Source organism: Balaenoptera physalus (assembly GCF_965194825.1).
Source record: "Balaenoptera physalus genome assembly, chromosome: 12".
In the NCBI taxonomy this organism is placed as follows: domain Eukaryota; kingdom Metazoa; phylum Chordata; class Mammalia; order Artiodactyla; family Balaenopteridae; genus Balaenoptera; species Balaenoptera physalus.
In genome coordinates this window covers 88,791,729-88,813,759 of record NC_138897.1, presented here as the reverse complement: position 1 = coordinate 88,813,759, position 22,031 = coordinate 88,791,729, and the positions used below count along the sequence as shown (strand labels likewise).

The 22,031-nt window shown below is 47.7% G+C and overlaps 1 protein-coding gene and 1 long non-coding RNA gene across 11 annotated transcripts in view; one reads left to right on the top strand and one right to left on the bottom strand.

The window, feature by feature from the left end:
• Window positions 1-22,031, bottom strand: part of LOC309640033 — a 201,406-nt gene that overhangs the window by 9,214 nt on the left and 170,161 nt on the right. The gene's annotated exons all lie outside the window — the stretch shown is intronic.
• CAMKK2 (calcium/calmodulin dependent protein kinase kinase 2) overlaps window positions 1-22,031 on the top strand; it is a 54,246-nt gene that overhangs the window by 16,655 nt on the left and 15,560 nt on the right. For 6 of the 10 annotated variants that reach the window (XM_082418078.1, XM_082418082.1, XM_082418076.1 and 3 more), the window contains exons 3-14: window positions 3,644-3,691; window positions 4,346-4,399; window positions 5,108-5,159; window positions 7,958-8,091; window positions 9,768-9,804; window positions 15,184-15,205; window positions 15,334-15,422; window positions 16,552-16,751; window positions 17,507-17,560; window positions 19,809-19,882; window positions 19,968-20,055; window positions 21,182-21,310. In XM_082418078.1, the coding sequence (XP_082274204.1) occupies window positions 3,644-3,691; window positions 4,346-4,399; window positions 5,108-5,159; window positions 7,958-8,091; window positions 9,768-9,804; window positions 15,184-15,205; window positions 15,334-15,422; window positions 16,552-16,751; window positions 17,507-17,560; window positions 19,809-19,882; window positions 19,968-20,055; window positions 21,182-21,310 (981 nt within the window). The remainder of the gene's footprint in view (window positions 1-3,643; window positions 3,692-4,345; window positions 4,400-5,107; window positions 5,160-7,957; window positions 8,092-9,767; window positions 9,805-15,183; window positions 15,206-15,333; window positions 15,423-16,551; window positions 16,752-17,506; window positions 17,561-19,808; window positions 19,883-19,967; window positions 20,056-21,181; window positions 21,311-22,031) is intronic. The other 4 variants (XM_082418077.1, XM_082418085.1, XM_082418081.1 and 1 more) reach the window with 2 other exon arrangements.

Sequence of the window (22,031 nt, the reverse complement as noted above, 5' to 3'; positions counted from 1 at the left end):
CCTTTTATACATCCATAAAACCACCCTGACAAACAGCACGGCCCCAGTTGCTGAGTGTTTGCCTTCCCAGGCACTGCCCTCAGCACTGTACCTGCACTTCTCGCTTGATCTTTACCATAAACTTCTGGGAGGTGGGTTGGAACTCAGATCCCCAGCAGGGTTCACAGGGCCTGATCCGCCCCCGCCCCACCTCCTGCCCCATCTCCTACCTTTGTGCTGCCAACTCACAGAGCTCCGACCTTACCCACTTCTTTGTCTTCCTCATTCCCTCCGTTAGGCCTTTACCCTTGCTGTTCCCTCTGCTTGGAACCACACCGCCCCCTGCCATCTTTGCAAGGGCATCTCCATCTGGCTTCCAAGTCTCAACTCAAATATCACCTCCTCTGAAGGGCCTCTCATTCCACCCCCTCTAAGCAGCCTTCCGTCCCTCTCTGTCCTGTTGCCCTGTTGACTTTCCTTCTCAGCACTTGTCACCATCTGATTATCTGTGTGTTTCTTAAGTTGTTTATTGCCTGTTCCCCGCCACTGCCCCCGCCTCAGCTAGGATGTTAGGAACAGTCCTGTCCACCACAGGGTCCCCAGCACTGAGCACGCTGCCTGGCGCATAGTCGCTCAAAAATATTTGTTGAAGGAAGGAATACATTTTGTTGGGGGACGTCTGGAAATCAGGAATGGCTTTCTAAAGGGGCTGATATTTAACTACACACTGAGAGTTCACTGCAGGGGGTGAGCATGGCATGAGCAAGGGCCCCGAGGTAGAAGGCATGAGCCCATTTAAAAAAAATTGTTATTGTTGTTTCATCTCCTAGTTTATTAACTAGCCACAGGCCACCTAGGTGACAGAGGTAGTCTCATTCCTCTAATATTTTAGTTTTAAAAGTATGATTACCATAACCCAGCTAAGTACCAGCTATGTATACCAACATATTCCTTTCCATAGAATTCAGGATAGGTCAGGGATTCAGTTAACTGGAGTGTGGGGCCCAAAATGGGGGGCACTGTGGAAGCAGGGCTGGAGAGCGAGCTCGAGTTTGTATCAGTTAGAAATGAGTCAGCTTAGAGAAACAGATATCTCCCAACAACAGTGGCTTTAACACAGTAGGGTTTTTTTAACCATGTAAAATAAATCTAGAGCTAGGCATTGGGGATTGGTGTGGTAGTTGTGTTGTTGCTTTTGCCCTTAAAACCTCATGATCTCAAGATGGCTGCTGTGGCTCTAGCCTTCACAGCTCCATTCCAGGCAGGAAGAAGGAGCAGGGAAGAAAGGCAAAAGATGTCTGCCTCCTAAGTCAGTCCTCTTTCCTGGAAGCTCTACCCAGCAACTTCTGCTTATCTCCCACTAGCCAGAACACATGGCCACTTTAGCTGTAAGAGAAGCTGGGAAATGCAGTTTTCTAGCCTGGAATGTTGCCACGCAGAGTTCCACTTATAAGGAAGAAAGGAGAGACTGGTGTTTGGTGGGCAACTAGACAACTCTGCCAAGGTCAGAGCTTTAGAGGGTTTGAAGGTCAGGCTGTGAAGTCAGGACTTGACTCTGGAAGCAGCAGCGAGCTGGGGCTGATGTGGTCAGAGTGTATTCTTGGAAGATGAACTCAGCAGCATGTGGGGGCTAGATTATGAGGCAATGAGACCCCTTAGGACAGCTCTGCAGGGCCCCACCTCTGCCTGTCACATCCCTTCAGGACTCAGGGGAATGAAAACAATACTGGAGAGAAGTACAAAACAAACTAAAAAGTCCACCAGTGAGGTGAGAGATCTGTGGGCCTGTTACACAGCAAGTCAAAGATGCAGGTCTGATGTGGAACTAACTCCAGTCAAAGGAAGTTGAGAACTGATTTAGTCTGACACCGTCTGTGCCTCCCCAACCCCATCCCAAAACAGTACTCTGTATTTTCTACAGATGCATGTATGTGTGCATTTACATAGAAAAAGGCCTAGAAATTTATACACCAAACTGATATCAAGGTTCAGGGAGAGGGATAGAATTGGGGCATGGGAGGGGTTTCAAGGGAAATGTTGGGCTTCTCTGTAACACTTGAAGTTTTGCTTTCTATCGTGTTTCTTTTCCCAGTTTTACTTCTTGTATCACTTAACATGTTCAGCCTAAATATACTGAGGTATAATTGAAGTGAAATAAACTGCACATATTTCAGATGTGCAGTATGATCAGTTGTGATGTACGTAAACATCCATAAAACCATCCCCCCCATCAAGATCGCAGACGTTTCCAGCTCACCCAACAACGCATCCCTCCCCCACCTCCCCTTTCCCAGGTAGCGGCTGACCTGCCTTTTTTCATCATAGATTAGCTTACAAGTTCTGGAATTTTATATGAGTGGAATCATTTAGTATGTACTCTTTTTTAGCTTAGCTTCTTTCATAGCATAATGATTTTGTGATTTATCCATATTTTTGTACATACTAGTAGTTCATTCCTTTTTATTGCTAAATAGTATTCCATTGTACAGATATACCATAGTTTGTTTATCCATTTACCTATTGATGGACATTTGGATTGTTTCCAGTTTTTTTTTTTTTTAATTTTATTTATTTATTTATGGCTGTGTTGGGTCTTCGTTTCTGTGCGAGGGCTTTCTCTAGTTGCGGCGAAGGGGGGATACTCTTCGTTGGCGGTGCACAGGCTTCTCATTGCGGTGGCTTCTCTTGTTGCGAAGCACGGGCTCTAGGTGCGCAGGCTTAGCAGTTGTGTCTTGTGGGCTCTAGAGCGCAGGCTCAGTAGTTGTGGCGCACGGGCTTAGTTGCTCTGCGGCATGTGGGATCTTCCTTGACCAGGGCTCGAACCCGTGTCCCCTGCATTGGCAGGCGGATTCTTAACCACCACGCCACCAGCGAAGCCCAGGAGTTCTTTATATGTTCTGGATACCAGTCTTTTGTCCACTGTAAGTGTTGCAAATAGTTTCTCTCAGTCTGTGGCTTACCTTTTTTTTCTTAGTAGTGTTTCAAAGAGCAAAAGTTTTAATTTTGATTGAAATCCAATCATTTGTTTCCTTTTATATTTTGCACTTTTTTTATACAAAAAAGAACTTTTGAGAAACTGTTAAGAAACTTTTGTTTGCGCTAAGGACATTCAGATTTTCTCCTCTTGTATCACTTTACATTTTTTACAGGATAACACAGTCATGGATTATTGTTTAGTTTTAAATTAACTTTTAAAAAATAAACTTTTTAAAAGTGGGAAGAACCTTTAAAATGGGTATTAAAAGAGTACATACTATATAATTACGCTCTTACAATGTACAAAACTGTGCCGGTAGGGACTTCCCTGGCGATCCAGTGGTTAAGACTCCAAGCTTCCACTGCATGGGGCATGGGTTCAATCCCTGGTCTGGGAACTAAGCTCCTACATGCTGCATGGCACAGCCAAAGGAAAAAAAAAAACCAACAACAACTGTGCTGGTAGAAGTCAGGATAGTGGTCACCCTGGACAGGGGCCAGTATATGGGAGATGCTTCTGGGGCGCTGGGAATGTTCCCTTTCTTGATTTGGGGCCTGGTTAAGGTTTGTTTGTTTTGGTTTGTTAAGTTTGTGAAAAATGTATCTAGCTGCAAACTTAAGTTTCTGAAAAATGTATCTAGCTGCAAACTTACAATTCATATTCTATGTGTTTCTACTTCTTTTCCAGGATTGTGTACAGCTGAATCAGTATACACTGAAGGATGAAATTGGAAAGGTAAATATCCCAGGAGCCAGGCTGGTTTTCCATACCTACCAAGGATGTCTCGGATACTGTGGAGGGAACCCCACTAGATTTGGGAGTGGGAGAGGAGTCCTTGGAGATGAGGCTGGGAGGGGGAGGGTTTTGTCATTTATGGTCCATCTGTTTTGTTTTATTTTGTTTTGTTTTTACAACGTACTGTGTTTCTACAAAAGCTCACAAAGCTTCCAGGGAAATTCCATATCACCAACATTGGTGTTGGCTTTTTTTCTCCTTAAGGTACTCTCACATCTGTTTTTGCTTTTATATCAGCCAATGGGCAGTATCATTGCAAGGGTCAAAAACTCAAATGCCAATAGAGAACAAGTGAATAATATAAATGAGGAAAACATGCTAGGTATAAGACAGTAGGGAGTGGTGAGGACTGTGGCAAACTGTTAACATATGGAAATGATTATGACTCCATATCCATATCAGAATCTGGATTTTTATATCTGACCTGTTTTAAAATGTTGGCCACCAATTCAAACTTTCTAAAAACTGCAGATCCAGCAACATACAGGGTGGATTTTGCCAATGGGCTGCCAGTTTGCAAGCTCTGTATTAGGGTCCTCATTTTGCAGATCATAACTTCTGAATAGTATGTCACAGGCATCTCCCTTTATCCAGGGCTCCTATGGCGTGGTCAAGCTGGCCTACAATGAAAATGACAATACCTACTACGTGAGTATCCACATCCCCCTCCCTCCCCATCCTTGTCCAAAGAAAAAGACTCCTTTCTAGCACTTGCCTTCCTGGAAGGTTTTCTTAGCTGTTGTCTCATTTTATTCTTAGGTCATGTTTATTCTGTGCATTAGGAAGGAAGTGGGGAAATGGGGAGGTGAAATGATTGGCTCAGGAAGATTGAGTGAATAAATTAAGCAAACGTCTCATATCCTTACTCCGGGCTACTCTTTCTATATCCTCCATAGCACTAAGAACTGGGTGGTAGTGAGACAAACTGCCCTGTGGCTGAGACTTTGAAATCAGTCCAATATGGGTTCAAATCCTTGCTCTCCCATGTGCCAATTATGTGTCCTTGGACAAGTGACATAAATGCTGAACCTCAGTTTCCCCACGTGTAAAATGTCCCTTGCCCATCACTCCAGCTCACTTGTGTCTTGATTCAGTGCTAACGAATCCCAAGGTTTGTGGCCTCCCAGCTGGGAGAGCTGACCTGGAACCTTGGACGTACCCTCTGGCCTGGAGGGACCCCAGGACTCCAGCTTCCACACAACCCATGGAGTTGACCCATTCCAGTGACAAGGTGCTCACTACATTGTCCTGCGGCTGCTGGGGCACTGACAGCTTGGGCAGGCCTAGGAGTGGAAGGAACTCTCCCTCCACCCTCCTCCCCATTTTAACCAGGACGTGGGGTCTTTCCTCCCACAGGCAATGAAGGTGCTGTCCAAAAAGAAACTGATCCGACAGGCGGGCTTTCCACGTGAGTTTGTTGGGCCAGGGCCTTTGTTCTTAGGTGCAGGGGCTGGGGCAATACAGAGAAGACCCACTGAATGGTGTCCCCTGCAGAGGTGTCCTGGATGGATTCCCCTAAGACAGCGTTGGGCCTCCTGCTGACGTTTTAAATTCATTTTCTTTTAAAAATATTTATTGAAGTAATATAGGTATCAAGTAAAAAAAATCCCTCAGAGGAAAACAGTTTGACTGTTCCTCAAAAAGTTAAACATGCTGTCACCGTATGACCCAGCAATTCTGCTCCTAGGCATATATACCCAAGAGAATTGAACACACATGTTCACACATGCTCGTACATGAAGGCTCATAGTAGCACTCTTCATAATAGCCAAAATGTAGAAACAACCCCAAATGTCTGTCAACGGATGAATGAATAAACAAAAGGTGGTCTGTCTAGTCAATGGAATATTATTCAGCCATAAAAAGAAATGAAATTCTGATACATGCTGCAACGCAGATGACCTTGAAAACATGGTGGTAAATGAAAGAAGCCAGACAAAAAAGGCCACATATTGTATGATTCCACTTATATGAAATGTCCGGAATAGGTAAATCCACAGAGACAGCAGATTAGTGATTTCCAGGGGCTAGGGTTAAAAGGGAGTGGGGACTGACTGCTAATAGGTATGGGTTTTTTTGTGGGGGGGTTGAAAATGTTCAAGACTTAATGGTGAGGGACTTCCCTGGTGGCACAGTGGTTAAGAATCCACCTGCCAATGCAGGGGACACGGGTTCGATTCCTGCTCCGGGAAGATCCCACATGCCACAGAGCAACTAAGCCCGTGCGCCACAACTACTGAGCCTGTGCTCTAGAGCCTGCGAGCCACAAGTATGGAGTCCGCTCGCCACAACTACTGAAGCCCGTGCACCCTAGAGCCTGTGTGCTGCAACTACTGAGCCCACGCGCCTCAGCTACTGAAGCCTGTGCACTGTAGGGCCCGCGTGCCGCAACTACTGAGCCTGCGTGCTGCAACTACTGAAGCCCGTGCGCCTAGAGCCCGTGCTCCACAAGAGAAACCACTGCAGTGAGAAGCCCGCGTGCTGCAACGAAGGGTAACCCCTGCTCACCACAACTAGAGAGAAAGCCTGCGTGCAGCAAGACCCAATGCAGCCAAAAATTAAAAAAATTAAAAAAAAAAAGACCTAGTGGTGATGGTTTCACAACCTTGTGAATGTACTAAAAACCATTAAATTATATATTTTAAAATGATGAATTAAAAAAATTGAAATACCATAAGGTATTTCAATTATATCTACAAAAATGCAAAAGAACAGAAGGGTGTATAATGGAGATCAACAGTTTCTTGCTATACTCCTCCCCCTCCCTGTAGGCAGCCCCCACTTTTAGCTCTTTTAGCAGCTGGTAGTTACTGCATGTGATCAGGTGTAGGTGAACATATGCTGCTCCAGCATGAGCTCCCTGCCAGCAGTGCTGAGCAAAATGTTGGCTTGAGCTGAAAAGAGAAAGTAGATAAGAAGAAACATAAATCCCCAAACCCTGTCCTATCACCAGGACCCTGGTTTATCCTGCTTATCTGAACTCTGAGCCAGATAATATCCTTGTGCCATTATTTCTTGATTTATTAGTTTTTGACATTTACTTCTGACTTGCTCTGAGGATGACTTAAACCACTCCCTTCCTCCCTTTCCCTAACCAGGCAATGAGGTGATACCACAATGTTCAGCTCCTTTGTTGTTACTACCCTTGTCACTTTCTCCCTTGTTACAGCAGATGCAGCAAGTATCTTTCCTTTGAACTTGCCTTGCCTCTGTTCACATCCTACTCTGACACCTGCACCTGTGCTTTTACTTTTCCAAGGCTGACACATCCACATTGTGTTCTGTTAGTCACACTTAGATCCTTACTTACATACAATATGCAGTGCAAGTGTTTTGACTGTGGACCTTTCCATCACTGTGACCTTTTGACTATCAGTCACTGCAGGGCCAAGCAAGTCCTTTGTTTTTTCTCTCATCAGCTCTTACTTCTTTTCCTATCCTGGACTTTATTTTATATCTCTGCTACTTCCATGAGTTATGGAGGTGAAGGATAATGTTTTTGTCCATCTTATGGAGTGGGAAAACCGAGCCCCAGAGAGGGGAATATTGAGATTGCTGAACTAGACCTCAGACTTCTTTTCCTTGTACCTCAGTGAACTCTTGATTCTCACTGTGGCCTGGGAAATGGGACAGGAAGGAGAGAATTAACAGAAGGCTGGGCAAGGGGACTAGGTCTCCAGCGTCACTAGTTTCCAGCAGCAGAGGAGTCAGATGAAGAGAAGGCTGTTTAAAGCCCCTGGTGGGGCTTTTAAAGCCCCAGTGATTAAGAATCTGCCTGCCAGTGCAGGGGACACAGGTTCGATCTCTGCTCCGGGAAGATCCCACAACTACTGAGCCAGTGCCCCACATCTACTGAAGCCCACATGCTCTAGGGCCTGCGTGCCGCAACTACTGGGCCCACATGCTGCAACTGCTGAAGCCTGTGTGCCTAGAGCCCATGCTCTGCAACAAGAGAAGCCACTGCAGTGAGAAGCCTGTGCACCGCAAAGAAGAGTAGCTCCCGCTCGCTGCAACTAGAGAAAGCCCGCGTGCAGCATCGAAGACCCAATGCAGCCAAAATAAATAAATAAGTAAATAAAGCCCCCTGTGGCATCAGCCATTCCAGCCCTTCTGAGAGCCCCCCCACTTCATTTGTCCTGCCTACAGTCCCCCTCTGCAGAGGAAAGTCCTTTGCCCTGACTCTGGGATGGTTCATGTCTCCTCCAGGTCGCCCCCCTCCCCGAGGGACCCGGCCAGCCCCCAGGGGCTGCATCCAGCCCAGGGGCCCCATTGAGCAGGTGTACCAGGAAATAGCCATCCTCAAGAAGCTGGACCACCCCAACGTGGTGAAGCTGGTGGAGGTGAGGTGGGGAGACACGGAGGAGAGAGGGAGGAATGGTGATGGTCCAGCCCTGTCTCTGTTATTATCAAAATGCCATACCACTGGTTTCCAGGGAGAGCCACATCACATCAAACAGCCTGTTGCGGAGCTGAGTGGTAGTTATTTCTCCAGGCTCCTTCACCCTGTTATTTTGTGTAATCCTCTCCCCTCACTTAGACTATTACTTCCATTTTATAGACGAAGGAATTGAGGCTCAGAGGGATACTGAGGATTGCCCTTCACCTGTTTCTCTCTTTTTGGAGCTGGTTCTCCTTGTACTATACATATGTGTAGTTGTGGCACAAAAGCAGCCATTTGCATGTAAACAAATGGGCCTGGCTGTGTTTCGATAAAACTTTACTTGCAGAAACAGGGGAGGGCCAGATTTGGCCTGTATGCTGTAATTTGCCAACCCCTGCTCTAGATCAGCAGTTCTCACACTTTTTGGTCTCAAGACCCTTTTATGCTCTTAAAAATAATTGAAGAATGCAGAAAACTTTTGCTTATGGGGGTTATGTTTATTAATATTTATCACATTCGAATTTAAAACTGAGAAGCTAAACAATTTTTTAATTCATTTAAAAACAACAATAATCCTACACATTAACGTAAGTGATTTTTTCAAAGAAAAATAACAGAACTCTAGGTAGGCCAGTGCCTGGGTCTGACTTTTCCTCGAAGAGCAGGGCTTAGGGTTCCAGGTTGGCTGTCCCAGGCCTCTGCCTAGGATGCATCCCTTTCTCGGGGCTCTTGTCCTGTGGCTCTTAGATGACTAGGGAAGGTGAGTGTGGTATGGGAAGAGGTGGGAGGACCAGTCTAGCCAAGGAGTCTGTCTTTGTTTCTTCCCAAAAGAAGAGAGATGGTGGCTGCAGGCTATCTCCACCTGTCACACCGAGTTTCACAATTTCAACTCTCTGATGCTTGAGTTGGCCATCTTAGAGGAAGCCCGAGGGCACTTGGTTAGCGCATGTGTCTAGGTCCTGGCAGGATCTCCCTTCTCCCTTGTGCCCTGTGGTGTGTGGGCTCCCCACCCAACAAGACTCTTTGCCAGCTTGCCTGTTCATTCATTCATCAGACACTTCCTGAGCACCTACTAGGTGCCTAGTCCTGTTACAGGGCACCAAGGAGGCAACCAAGGTGCATACAATATTGTGCCTGCCCTTTGGAGAGAGGAAGATAGAAATAGTGATAAAATGAAAGCAGGAAGGCCGTAAAAGAGAGAAAGAAAGTGCTGTGGCAGTTCCAGGCAGGGAGACATCATTTCCTGCCAGGGCAGGGGGAATGGGGACAGGATTTGAATTTTCACCCTGATGACCAGTCCATCGTCTCCTAGGAGACAGGTGGGATTCTTATTCAAGCTGAGACATTTTCCAGGGGAGGCATCTGCCCCCTCCTTTTCATAACCTCCTTTCTGGGTATTTAGGACCCTTGAGGATTTGGCTAGAACACGCTTATTTTCCAGATGGCCATTTGGATCACGCACTCTGGGTTTTTTCCTGTGCCCTTCATCTTAACTAGGAAAAACAGTGGAAAGCGCAGCCCTCCCATTGGCAAATGCAGTCATGTGGAGATGCTTCCTCCCTGCTCATACCTTTTCTCCCTCTTCCTCTCTCCTGCTCCTCATCTCCGGCCTGTTCCGTGTGGCTATGCCAACAGGTCCTGGACGACCCCAATGAGGACCATCTGTACATGGGTAAGAGAGCCCTTGCTTCCTGCCACCCGTGCTCAGGCAGCTGCTCCTGCCAAAGCCCAGGGGTGCTCTCCAGGCATCCCCTGCCCCTGGCATCTCCCACCCTTTCCTGCTCCAACTGGGCCCCACACAGAAGGCTGCACCCCTGGTTCAAAACAGGAGGTGTAAAGGAGTTCTTGCTGGGAATTTATCTGGGTGTCCTATTCATCCGTTTGCAGATATTTATTGAGTACCTACTGTGTGTTGGACACCATTCTAGGCACGAAGGATGCAGGGATGAGTACGAAAGATGAGGCCCTTGCTCTTATGAAGCTGGTATTCTAGTCAGGGAAGACAGATAGTCAACAACTACAGTCGGCCCTCTGTGTCCACAGGTTCTGCATCTGCAGATTCAACCAAATGTGGATCGAAAATATTAAAAAGAAAAAATTTCAGAATGTTCCAAAAAGTAAAACTTGAATTTGCAAAAAGTAAAATTGCACTGGCAACTATTTACATAGCATTTATATTGTATTCGATATTATAAGTAATCTAGAGATGATTTAAAGTATAGGGGAGGATGTGCATGGGTTATATGCAAATACTACACCATTTCATATAAGGAACTTGAGCATCTGTGGATTTTGGTACCCATGGGGGTTCCTGGAACCAATTCCCCATGGATCCCGAGGGATGACTGTAAATAAAGCAGATAATCAACTTCAGATAGATACTCTGAAGAAGATTAAACAGGGTGATGTGAGAGAGAGATGGAGGGGCCATGGCAGAAAAGAGGTGACCATTTAGCACCTGAATATCAAGGACACAGCCCTGTTGCATCTGAGGAAGAGCATTCCAGGCAGAGGAAACAGCAGGTACAGAGGCCCCAAGGCTGGTGAGAGCTTAGTGTGTTTGAGCAAAATGTGGCTGCAGCAGAGAAAACCAGGGAGACGGGGTGGGGATGAAGATGGAGGGCCTGGGAGGCCATGATGGGGCATTTGGAGCCTTGAGGGGCCATTGAAGGGTCTGGGCCCTGCACACTGAAATGGAAGGACTCAGGTATGTCCTCAGAGACCTCGTTTTTAAAAAATGATGAGGACATGGGGCCGTTCTCAGTCAGTTCCCAGCATAAGCGCTGATGAGGGAAGGAAGTGCAGGACTAATTCAAAGCTGGACAGCAGACTCTCAGGCCCAGGAAGGCGTGATCAACAGGTCACGTGTCCCACTGTTGTCTGGCTTGGGTAGGCGTTCAGACTAGCGTATGCATTTCGCGCGGGTACAGATGACAGCCGGGAGGGGTATTAAGGAGATGAGTGGTATGGGCAGGGCCAAGCCCAGCCTGTCTCCTGGATGAGCACAGGGTGATCCTTTGCTGCACAGGGAGTGGTTAATCATAAATAATGGGTCTGGTTTGGAACTAGAGCTCAGAGCTCAGTTTCCCCTAAAGTAGTTGCCATGGTTCAATTCCAAGGATGCTGTTGTTGCTTAGGACATTTTATTTTTCATCACCTCCCCCACCCAGGTTTTTATTATGAAAAATGTTAAAGTTGAAAGAAGAGTACGATGAGTACCTGTTTACCTACCGCCCAGATTCAACAGTTAGTAATTTTTGTCATATTTGCTTTATCAGTCTAGCCACCCACCCATCCATTTCTCTGTATTTTTTTGCTGAACCACCCAAGAGTAAAGTAGCAGACATCTTGACACTTCAGCCCCTAAACATTTTGGCCTGCATCTCCTACATGATCACAATAATCCTCCTGTTATTGCACCTGGAAAAGTTAATGCCAGTTCCTTAAGAGCATCTAGTGTGCAGGCCATATTCCAATTTTAGAACTTTAAAAACCTTCCTTTAGAAACATTTTAGAAGGTACACAGTAAACAATATCAGATATGATAACTTTAAAAAATTGTGAAACATTCATATAATAAAAATATGAACATCACAGAGTCATAATTTCTCAAAATGTGGTACCAACACCACTTTAAATATATGAGACGATTTTAGGTGGTATATGGACCAACATTTAAAAAATTTTTTAGATATAATTTATCATTGCATAGGAAAAACTATAACCAGCACGCTAAACTCATGATTTCCTGGATATTATTACCCGGGATAAGGCTAAAAGTTTTAACACTAAGTCAATTTAAAGAAAAGTGTGAAATAAACAATAGTTTACGTGGTATATAGATATGGCCAGATTACAAACATGGTAGGCAAATGAGTGAAGTTTGGGGAAATATAGAAGAAATCATAAAATGTAAAAGATAATTTTTGGCCCAGAATGGCATCCCCAGCATAATTTGCTCACTTGGGGCCCCAGACCTGACACCGAATGGCTTTGGGCCGTTTCTGAGGAGATGGGTTGTTCTTTCAACAAACATTACAGTTTGTCAGGCCCTGTTCTAGGTTCTTCAAGGAACGAAACTCAACCCCCTACCCCCCCACCCCCACTCCCTCAGGGCACTTTATTGCTCTGGTGAGGATGGACAGACACACTCAGACCTAAGTATTAGGCATAGGCTTCCAAGGTGACAATATCATGGGAAAAAGCTAACCTGAGCAGGGTCACAGGAGTCAGGAGTTCCAGGTTGGGGAATTGCGAAACAGAGTGGCTCCTCAAGATGCCTCACTCAGGTGACATTTGTGCAGGACAGTGGAGACCAGATGGCAGAGGACATTTCACACCATTGTAAAACTTTGCCTTTTACTCTGAGCGAGAAGGGAGCCCCTTGAGGGTTTTGAGCCAAGGAGTCGAATGAGTGTGTAAAGAATGTGACCCAAGCCTCAAAGAAGAGTTTCCTAAGCCATTTGGACCAGGCAGCTTCATGGACAGAGTTTTTCACTTCTTGAGGTGGCAGTGTGGGAAGGAGCCATGCGATTTTGGTATGTGATTCCAGCGGTTTTGAAAAAATCCCGACACTGTTATTTTTTAGTTTCCAGCCACAGCTGTGTGTGGTGAGGACAGACAGGGCAGTGTGTGAAGCCAGGTTGCAGGTATCAGCAAGGGTTCTGCAACTGCAGGCCTGACCCTCAAAGGGTAGAGAATACGACTGGTATTTCTTGGGGTTAAAAACTTTCCACCACTGCTTGGCTCCAGGAGCGGTTAAACTGTAAGTGACTGAAAATAGACCTGTTTCAACAGGCCAGCTTCCCTCATGCCAACCGAGTTATAGTGCTTGGGAGGAAGCACAGAAATTCATGAAGCAGCTCTTGAAAGTTAAGTTTACATAACCAAGGTGGGAAAGCGAGAGCTGAGGGGACCAGCGCTCCTGTCGGTGGAAGCCTTACCTTCAGCGCCATTAATTTGCTTCTAACCACAGCCTGAAGCCACAGCAGATTTCCCCTAACTAGGGTTTGGCCAACACTGGTTGATGAACGTGAAAACAGGGTGGGGCCCTGGGGGAGTTAAGTTCCTTTTCAGGTCAGAACCTTTAAGCCCTCTTTTTGTCTGAGGAGCCGGCTCTTTCTCCTTGGCCACCTCAGCCCTTGGACAAGCTTTGAAACAACCCTTCTTCCATAAGAAGCTCCAATGTGGGTAGATGCTTCCAGAAAACAGACAATTCCAAAGTCATTCTCCACTGGATTTTGAAATCCACTGTGCTGTTTTTTTCATTTCCTAAGGTACAGCTTCATATTCCCACTTATATTTGTACAACCAGAACAAAATTAAAATAACTACACCACATGACCCAGCAATTCCACTCCTAAGTATATACCCCAAAGAACTGAAAACAGATAGCCACACAAATACTTAACATGAATGTTCATAGCAGCATTATTCATAATAGCCAAAATGTGGAAATAACCTAAATGTCCATCAGTTGATGAATGGATAAACAAAATGTGGCATATCCACACCATGGAATATTATACAGCCATAAAAAGGAACAAAGTACTGATACATGCTACAACATGGGTGAACCTTGAAAACATGCTAAGTGAAAAAGCCAGTTACCAAAGGTTGCATATTGTATGAGTCCGTGTATATGAAATTTACAGAATAGGCAAATCTATGGAAACAGAAAGCGGGTTAGTGGTTGCCAGGGCTAGGGGGAGGCACAGAATTTCTTTTTAGGGGCTGAAAATGTTCTGGAACTAGATAGAGGGGATGCTTTCACTGGAGGCAGTGGAATACTAAATGCCACTGAATCATGCATTTTAAAATAGTTTAATCTTCTGAAAATTTCACCTCAACTTTTAGAAATGCAAAAAATAACCCACCTCCCCAACAACAAAAAAACTGTGCATTCCCTGAATATGATTTATGTAATACTTGATGGTTGGGAGGGCGGTCCCCACATACACAGGGCTGGGAGGAAGCTGGCAGGGAGTGAGGCATTTGTGTGTCGCACATGATTGTGAGTCAAGAAGGGCCCGTTTAGGAGGAATAGGATGAGTTGGCCTTTGAGGTGGTGGGGAGATCTCCATCCCCCACCTCTAGCTCCAAGTCTTGGTTTGGATTGAGAGTCACAGGAAAGGGTTTGCGGGCCAGCTGACCACAGAGTGCTGAAGAGTTGGAACAATGTTATCCTTTTTATTTATTTATTTTTTGGCTGCGTTGGGTCTTTGTTGTGGTGCGCGGGCTTCTCATTGTGGTGGCTTCTCTTGTTGCAGAGCACGGGCTCTAGGCACGCGGACATCAGTAGTTGCAGCACGCGGGCTCAGTAGTTGTGGCACACGGGCTTAGCTGCTCTGTGGCATATGAGATCTTCCCGGACCAGGGATCGAACCCGTGTCCCCTGCGTTGGCAGGCGGATTCTTAACCACTGCGCCACCAGGGAAGTCCTATCCAACAATTCTTGATGTAGCCTGGCAGCTTGGAAAATGTGAGAGGGGTCATCGATACCTGTTCTTGCTGTTTCTTGAATTGAAACTTTGCTAGAGTTCGGAAGTCCCCTAGGGCTACTTCTTTGTGCCTAAGTAAATTGACGTTTGGGTTGTGTCCCCTTAGACCTGTTCTTTGGCATAAGGTGGCTCAGGACCTGGGTGTGAGTGAGAGGACACAGTTCAGCATCAGTTAGATCCCTGGGAGTCGCCCCCACCCCCCAGGTATGAGAGGAAGATGAAAGGAGTCCAGGAGCCGCCCCCACCTGTCTCGGATCTTCCTGCTTTGTTTTCTCTGGTAGAGGGTCCTCAACTGTTTGAGGACTAGAAGTTCAGCCAGGCTGGGGTCCCAGGGATACCAGAAATCTCTGACCCCTAGCCTCCTCATGGGAACTTAGAAAAGCAGAACCTTCCATGGTTGTGGTTCAGTGGACTGTTCCCCGCCCCAGCCCCAATGTTAGTTTCAGTGCTTCTTGGTGTTTCTAGGGGTGGTTGGGAGTTGGGGAGGAGGGGGAGGAAGATGGATTTCCAAATTCCCAGTGTAACCATTCACCCCCTTCTCTATCCTACAGTGTTTGAACTGGTCAACCAAGGGTGAGTGTCCCCATTCCCAGCAGGTGTGATGCTCGAAGCTTCTTGAGTTGCAAAGCTGAGTGAGGTGGTGAGAGAGGGCAAAGGCCAGCGTGTCTGGTTTGCTTTTCATGCATGTATCGACTTTTCAGGCCTGTGATGGAAGTGCCCACCCTCAAACCGCTCTCGGAAGACCAGGCCCGTTTCTATTTCCAGGATCTGATCAAAGGCATCGAGTACTGTAAGTGGGGCCTGTGGGAGGACTCTCACCCAGGGGGTGCTTAGCATTCCCAGGTAGTGGATGGAAAGTGGAGGGTTTCTTATTTCCCTCCTGGAGCACAGGGAGGTGTGTGGGAAAAAGAACTGTCTGAGCTGCAGAGAGACCTGCTGGGGCCATTCCCCCTGCGAGCAGAAACCCTTCTTCCTGCCACACAGAAAAATTAAGAGCAATAGTGTTAATGACTGTTTATCCAGCACTTTCTATGTGTCCCAGGCACTGTTAAGTGCCTTGCATCTTCCCTTATTCCCAGCAACCTTGGGATCCTGTTAATCTCCTGGAACCTTAGTTCCTCATCTGTAAAATGGGAATAAAATATCTCTCGCCAGGTCTGAAATCAGCCAGGACATCAGTAGTATTGACTGGCAGGGTGTCCTTTCTGCTTCTGGTTGTTAGACATGTTGACTCATACCCTTTGCCTATTACATAGGATTGTTGTGAGATTGAAATGGGGTGAATGGGAGGCACTTAACACAGGGCGAGGCCTCAGACTGGGCATTCAGCAAAGTCAGCTGCTGCTCCTATTACCAATATCATCATTTCATCATCACCATCATCATCATCATCTTCATCATCATCACCCCAGAAATGCAGTTGGGTCTTCCAAACCATAGGACTGTCCTCTCCCATGAGCTGACATCCAGGCAGGAGCAGTTAGCCAAGTCCTCAGTCCTGTTGTGCCTCACACTTCAAATTGACCTGCTCCAGTCATTGCTGGTTTGGTGTTCAGGTTGAGTGGTGGCATTAGTAAATGAAAAGATGTTTGTCACAAGTCTTGAGGCTTCTAGCTGGGAGCCAAGCTCAACAAAAACTCTCCATGCACTCATGACTTAAGACTGTAGCAGGCAGTTACCAACTGCTGTTGGCAGTCAGTGTTTCTCTCCTCACTTTGGAGGATGGGACAACTTCCTTAGAGACACTCCCCTTATCTTTCAGAGCTGTGGGTGTTCAGCAGGTTTGAGAGGGGAAGGCTGGGAAGGGCCTGGGACCCTGGGAGAACAGAGAGGCTCCTGCCTGTGTCTCTGGGCTGTGTGGGCCACATGGAGCTCCTCACGTGGTTTTCCTGCCCCCCTCTCTCCCATGCCGCCCCTAGTACACTACCAGAAGATCATCCACCGGGACATCAAACCTTCCAACCTGCTGGTTGGAGAAGATGGGCACGTCAAGATTGCGGACTTTGGCGTGAGCAACGAGTTCAAGGGCAGCGACGCCCTCCTCTCTAACACCGTGGGCACTCCCGCCTTCATGGCGCCCGAGTCACTCTCGGAGACCCGGAAGATCTTCTCTGGGAAGGTAGGTTTGGCCCTGCCTGCAATGAGGAGTTCTGCGTGTGTTATGGTCCTTTCAGCTGTAAGTGACAAAAACCCAACTCACTGGCTTAAACAGTGAATCCATTGGACCATGTGAATGAGGAGCGGGGTGTGTTTGTTTTCAGGCTTGGCTAGATACAGGGATTCAAAGATGAATCATCTCTCCATCTCTTAGCTCTGTTTTCCATTTTTTTAAAAAAATTTTGTCTGCACCACGTGGCATGCGGGATCTTACTTCCCCGGCCAGGGATGAAACTGTGCCCCCTGCAGTGGAAGCGTGGAGTCTTAACCACTGGACCACCAGGGAAGTCCCCTCAGCTCTGTTTTCCTGAATTGGTTTCCTCCCCGGGTGGATGGTCATCAGCAGCTCCAGACTACTTTCTACCAGTTTACCAGCCTCAATAGAAAGAGCTTTTTTTTTTTTTATGAAGAGCTCCAGTGAAAATCCTGGGATTGGCTCTGATTGGCCCAGTGTGGGTCATGTGTCCATCCTTGAACCAATCACTGTGCCTGGGGGAAGTGTTGCTCTCATTCATTGGCCAGGCCTGGGTCATGTGCCCACCCAGAGGCATGGGGTTTGGGGAGCAGGAATAGCCCCGCCCAAACTCCCATGGACTGAGCAGTCAAGAAGAGGTGGTTCTCCAAAGAAAAGCTGAAGGATTGGATGCTGGACAGGTGAAAGCATTAGATGCCCTTTACTGCCCCTTGGCCCTTCACACGGAGCTCTTTGTCTTGCAGGCACTGGATGTTTGGGCCATGGGTGTGACGCTGTACTGCTTTGTGTTTGGCCAGGTAACAGGGTGGGGTGTCCTGTATCCTGGGTGTTGTGGGTTGCCCCCTTGGATTAATAATTATCTCTCCTTGTAGGGAGATAGAACTTATTCACTTAAAAAGTTATTTCATTTTATTTCCACAATTAGATCTGAATATGAAAAAAGATGCCTTCCCAAATATACATAGTTGTATATGATAGCCATATGTGTGAAAAAACGAGCTGTTAAAACAGAAGGATTGGCAGAGGCTCTAGAGGTTGTAAATACAGTAGTTGATGAATTTAGGGCAAGGAGAGCAAATATGCCACCTCTACCCTCTCCTAAACTGGAGATAGGCATCACTAATCAATAACTGCACTCTTTCTTCCTGAGCCTGGTACTGCTTTGATGTTCTTCTCAACAGTGTTCCTAGAAGCTGTTGTTGGAGGAATAGAATTGGAATGGAAGTTAAAACCCGTTTGGCATTATTGATTTAGGGAGTGCTGTTTTGTCTTCTTTCTGTTGTTGTTCTTTTGTTGTTTTTATATAACTGACATTTAGGGGCTTCTATTTTAAACTCTGAAGTTCCGACTGATTATGTGAGCAATAAAAGTGAGGATTATTCCTTTTCATGAGCTTGTACTCCTATTGAGGAAAGCTTAAGAAACTAGTCCCATGAGGAAGTAAAGGAGTTTATAATCTCCTCCCCCCACCCAACATTTGATGAGAAAATTTTCAATCATATAGCCAAGTTGTTAAGAATTGTACCTCCTTACATATGCTTCAGAGTGCAGTCATTAGCTAGAGCTCACTATTGGTGGTTTTCATTCTTTTCTTTTGGGGTAAAATTTACATATCATGGAACATGCAGATCTTAAGTGTACTATTTAATGAGCTCTGTCAAATTGATACACCTGCACCATCCAAACTCTTATCTCGTTACTGCTCTTAATGAAATCATTTTCCTTGGACAGGAGTGGACCAGGTCACTTTCTGTGACCTCTTCCAACGTTCTGAGCACCCCACATAAAGGTTTCTTTTTCCAGCACTATCCCTGAGCTCCTCCTGGGTCAGGCCCTCCACCAAGCGAAAGCATCAACTTGTCACCCAGGAGGTGATGCATGAATGGGCTTCAGAGTCAGCCCGCTCTAGGCTTTGTGCTTCCCAGGACACGGCACCTCTCTGAGCTTGTTTTTGTCTCGTCTGTAAAATGAGAATAATATTTACTATTTTTTATGGCTTCTGAGAGGATCAACAGAAATAATTCAAGCATTCATTAATTCAGCAGGTATTTATTGAGCCCCTACTTCGTGCCAGGGATGTTCCTGGGCACTGGGTGTTAGCAGTGAGCAAGATAGACAAAAATCTCTGTCCTCTTGGAGCTGATGTTCCAGTGCAGGAGTTAAACAGTGAACAAATACTTTTTTTTTTTTTTGACATCTTTATTGGAGTATAATTGCTTTACAATGGCGTGTTAGTTTCTGCTTTATAACAAAGTGAATCAGCTATACATATACATATATCCCCATATCTCTTTCTTCTTGCATCTCCCTCCCTCCTACCCTCTCTTTTTTTTTTTTTTTTTGGCCGCACCATGTGATATGCGGATCTTAGTTCCCCAACCAGGGATTGAACCTGTGTCCCCTGCAGTGGAAGCGTGGAATCCTAACCACTGGACCGCCAGGGAAGTCCCCAAATACATATGTAATATAATGTCAGGGGGAGGTGCTATGATGAGAAATCACATGGAGGTGGAGGGGGTGTCTGTTTTAGACAGGAGCTCCGGAAGGCCCCCCTGAGCGGGTGAGCTTTGATCAGACACCTGAAGGATGGGAGAAAACAAGCCACGCAGATGTTGGTGGGAAGAACATTCCGGGCAGAGGTAACAGCCAAATGAAATGTTGGTGCTGAGAAACCTCAGTACAGGGCCTGGTCCAGGCTAAGCCCTCACAAATCACAGCTGCTGCTGCTTTGTCTTTTGTATTGTTCTTTGTATTATTATTATTGTTCAACTGGCAGGTGGGTGAAAAGAGTGTTTGCTTTTGTATAAGTTGGTAAGTTAAAGCACAGCTACAGAGGAAAGCCAGTGTGGTTAGGAAGGCTCCAGCCCTTCTGGAAAGACAGTCCTGGTCCTTTTAGATCTTTGGGGAATGGGATCTGCTTTGTCCCTGGATTGGGCCACTGGGCTGTTTCTTTCTCTGCTGCAACCCATGTGGAATGCTGCCTGCCCTTGCAGGACAGATGTGCCAGCCATTGACGGCCACCCTGTCCCTGACCTGTCTTCGCAGTGCCCATTCATGGATGAGCGGATCATGTGTTTACACAGTAAGATCAAGAGTCAGGCCCTGGAATTTCCAGATCAGTGAGTATTGTCCATCTACCCCAAGTCGCCTTCCTCTCCGAGCCCTTGGTGACGTCCTCCACCCCTGATGTATCTCCATCCCCAGGCCTGACATAGCCGAGGACTTGAAGGACCTGATCACCCGCATGTTGGACAAGAACCCCGAGTCGAGGATCGTGGTGCCTGAGATCAAGGTACCTGGGGGCCGCTGCTGCCCCTTGGGGCGTGTGCTGGAGGCTCAGCCTGTGTCCTCTGCTTGGAATTGTCTGGCTCAACCCTGCCTCGGTCAGGCCCCACGCCCCTCTGTTTACAGCACTGCGTCCTTCTTGGCACCACTGCCCTCCCATGTCCTGGGGCCTCTGGGGTGCTGGGGGCTTGTGGGGGAGGATCTGGGACTCGTGTTCACTGTGATTGTGGAAGTGGGATCTGCTGCCAGCCGAGGAGCTAGCACTCGCTCCAATCGGCTTGGGGTGATGGCATCCACCCTCCCTAGACCGGACCAGACCAGGTTTCTGTGTGCTCCACCGTGCGGCTGCTGAAATCCTGGGGTCTTTTCTTAGACCCTGCCTGTCCCTTTGAGAAAGTACAGTTGGGGTGGGAGGAAGTTAGTGAGCACTTTGACCCTCCACCTCTGACCCCGGCCTGCTGAATTCCACTCTGTTGCAGAAAACACTGTTAGAAGAGATCCCTATCCACCCCCTACAACCCTGCCAATGGCACGTGCACACACGTGGATCTTTAAGAAATCTAGAGATTTGCTTCGGGAACTCCTAGGCACCTCAGCTAACTAGCAGTTGAAGAGGGGGCAGCCCAGAAGGTTACAGATAAGGGCTTGGACCCCAGGGGCAGGTGGTTGGGGGGCAGACCTCTGCCTGGGTCCTCTCCTGGTCGTGTCCTTCTCCCTGTGCCACCCCACGCCTCTGTTTCCCGTTCTGTGAAATGGGGAGGATGCTGCCTCCGAGCTGAGGCTTCCAGGCATCAGGGAGAGTTGCTGAGGAGTGATGCGTGCTCCTCAGACAACCGTGCAACGCAGATGGCGAATTCCAGGCGCTTCTGCCGAGACCTGGGGCCAGATGGAGAATCCAGCCCGGCTCACGTTCTGGCCTCGTCGCTCCCTCCCAGTCTCTGTCCTTTGTCTGTTTCACATTTCCTCCCACCTCGCTCACCCCCCAGCCTCTGCCTGGCTTGCCTGCTCTCTTGCATGCCTGACCTCAGGCCACTGCCTCTCCCCTCCCGCGTCCCCTCCCTGGCTCCGCTCATAGGCAGGGTTCCTGGGAGCCAGTTGTGCCCGCCCCTCACCCCTCCTGTCATTCGTTGAAGCTGCACCCCTGGGTCACGAGGCACGGGGCGGAGCCGCTGCCATCGGAGGATGAGAACTGCACGCTGGTCGAGGTGACAGAAGAGGAGGTGGAGAATTCGGTCAAACACATACCCAGCCTGGCAACCGTGGTAAGGTGGGGCAAACCACTGCCTGAGAGCAGGGACAGAGAGCCCGCGGCAGGCCAGCGAGGATGAGCTGGGACATGGGCGGGCGACTAAGAGGTAGATGTTGGGCCTGAACATCAGGGGATGGCCGGGTCTGCCCCTCACCTACAGCGACCAGCCTCTGGGCCTTGGTCACACATCCGGCCAGGTGGCCCCTGCATCTTCTAGTGTGAGCTCTGTCTACAGCCAGGTCCGAGGTTACTGTAGACAGGGATAGCCCCTCTCTAAGGATTGTACTGCCCCTTCTGGAATTCCTGCTTTCAGAGCGTGTCAGGGGAACAGGAGGAGGGGAAGGACCAGGGCAGGTGCCCAGGATGGCAGCTGGAGCCAAGGTCTCCAAGACGGGCTCCCCACTGGCTGGGTCTTCAGTCCCCAGAGCAGATGACTGAGCTCGTCTCATCTCTGCCCTGTGGGCAGCTGCCAGGGCTAGAGGCAGGGCCCCCACTTCCCATGCCTCAGAAAGCTCTTCCTGACTTCTGAGGGTGGGCGTTTGCTCAGGAGCCACTGGGACCCCTTTTATGGCCTTACATTTGGGTCCTGACCCAGGAAGAAGGAGCTAGAATTGGAGTCCCCAGGCCTAACCTCGAAGACTCAGGGAATCACCCACTTGCCAAGCCTCTGCCCAGAGGGTGTGTGGCTCCAGGAGGGAGACCAGGACCCTCAGGGCCCTGGGGCCCAGGCCGCA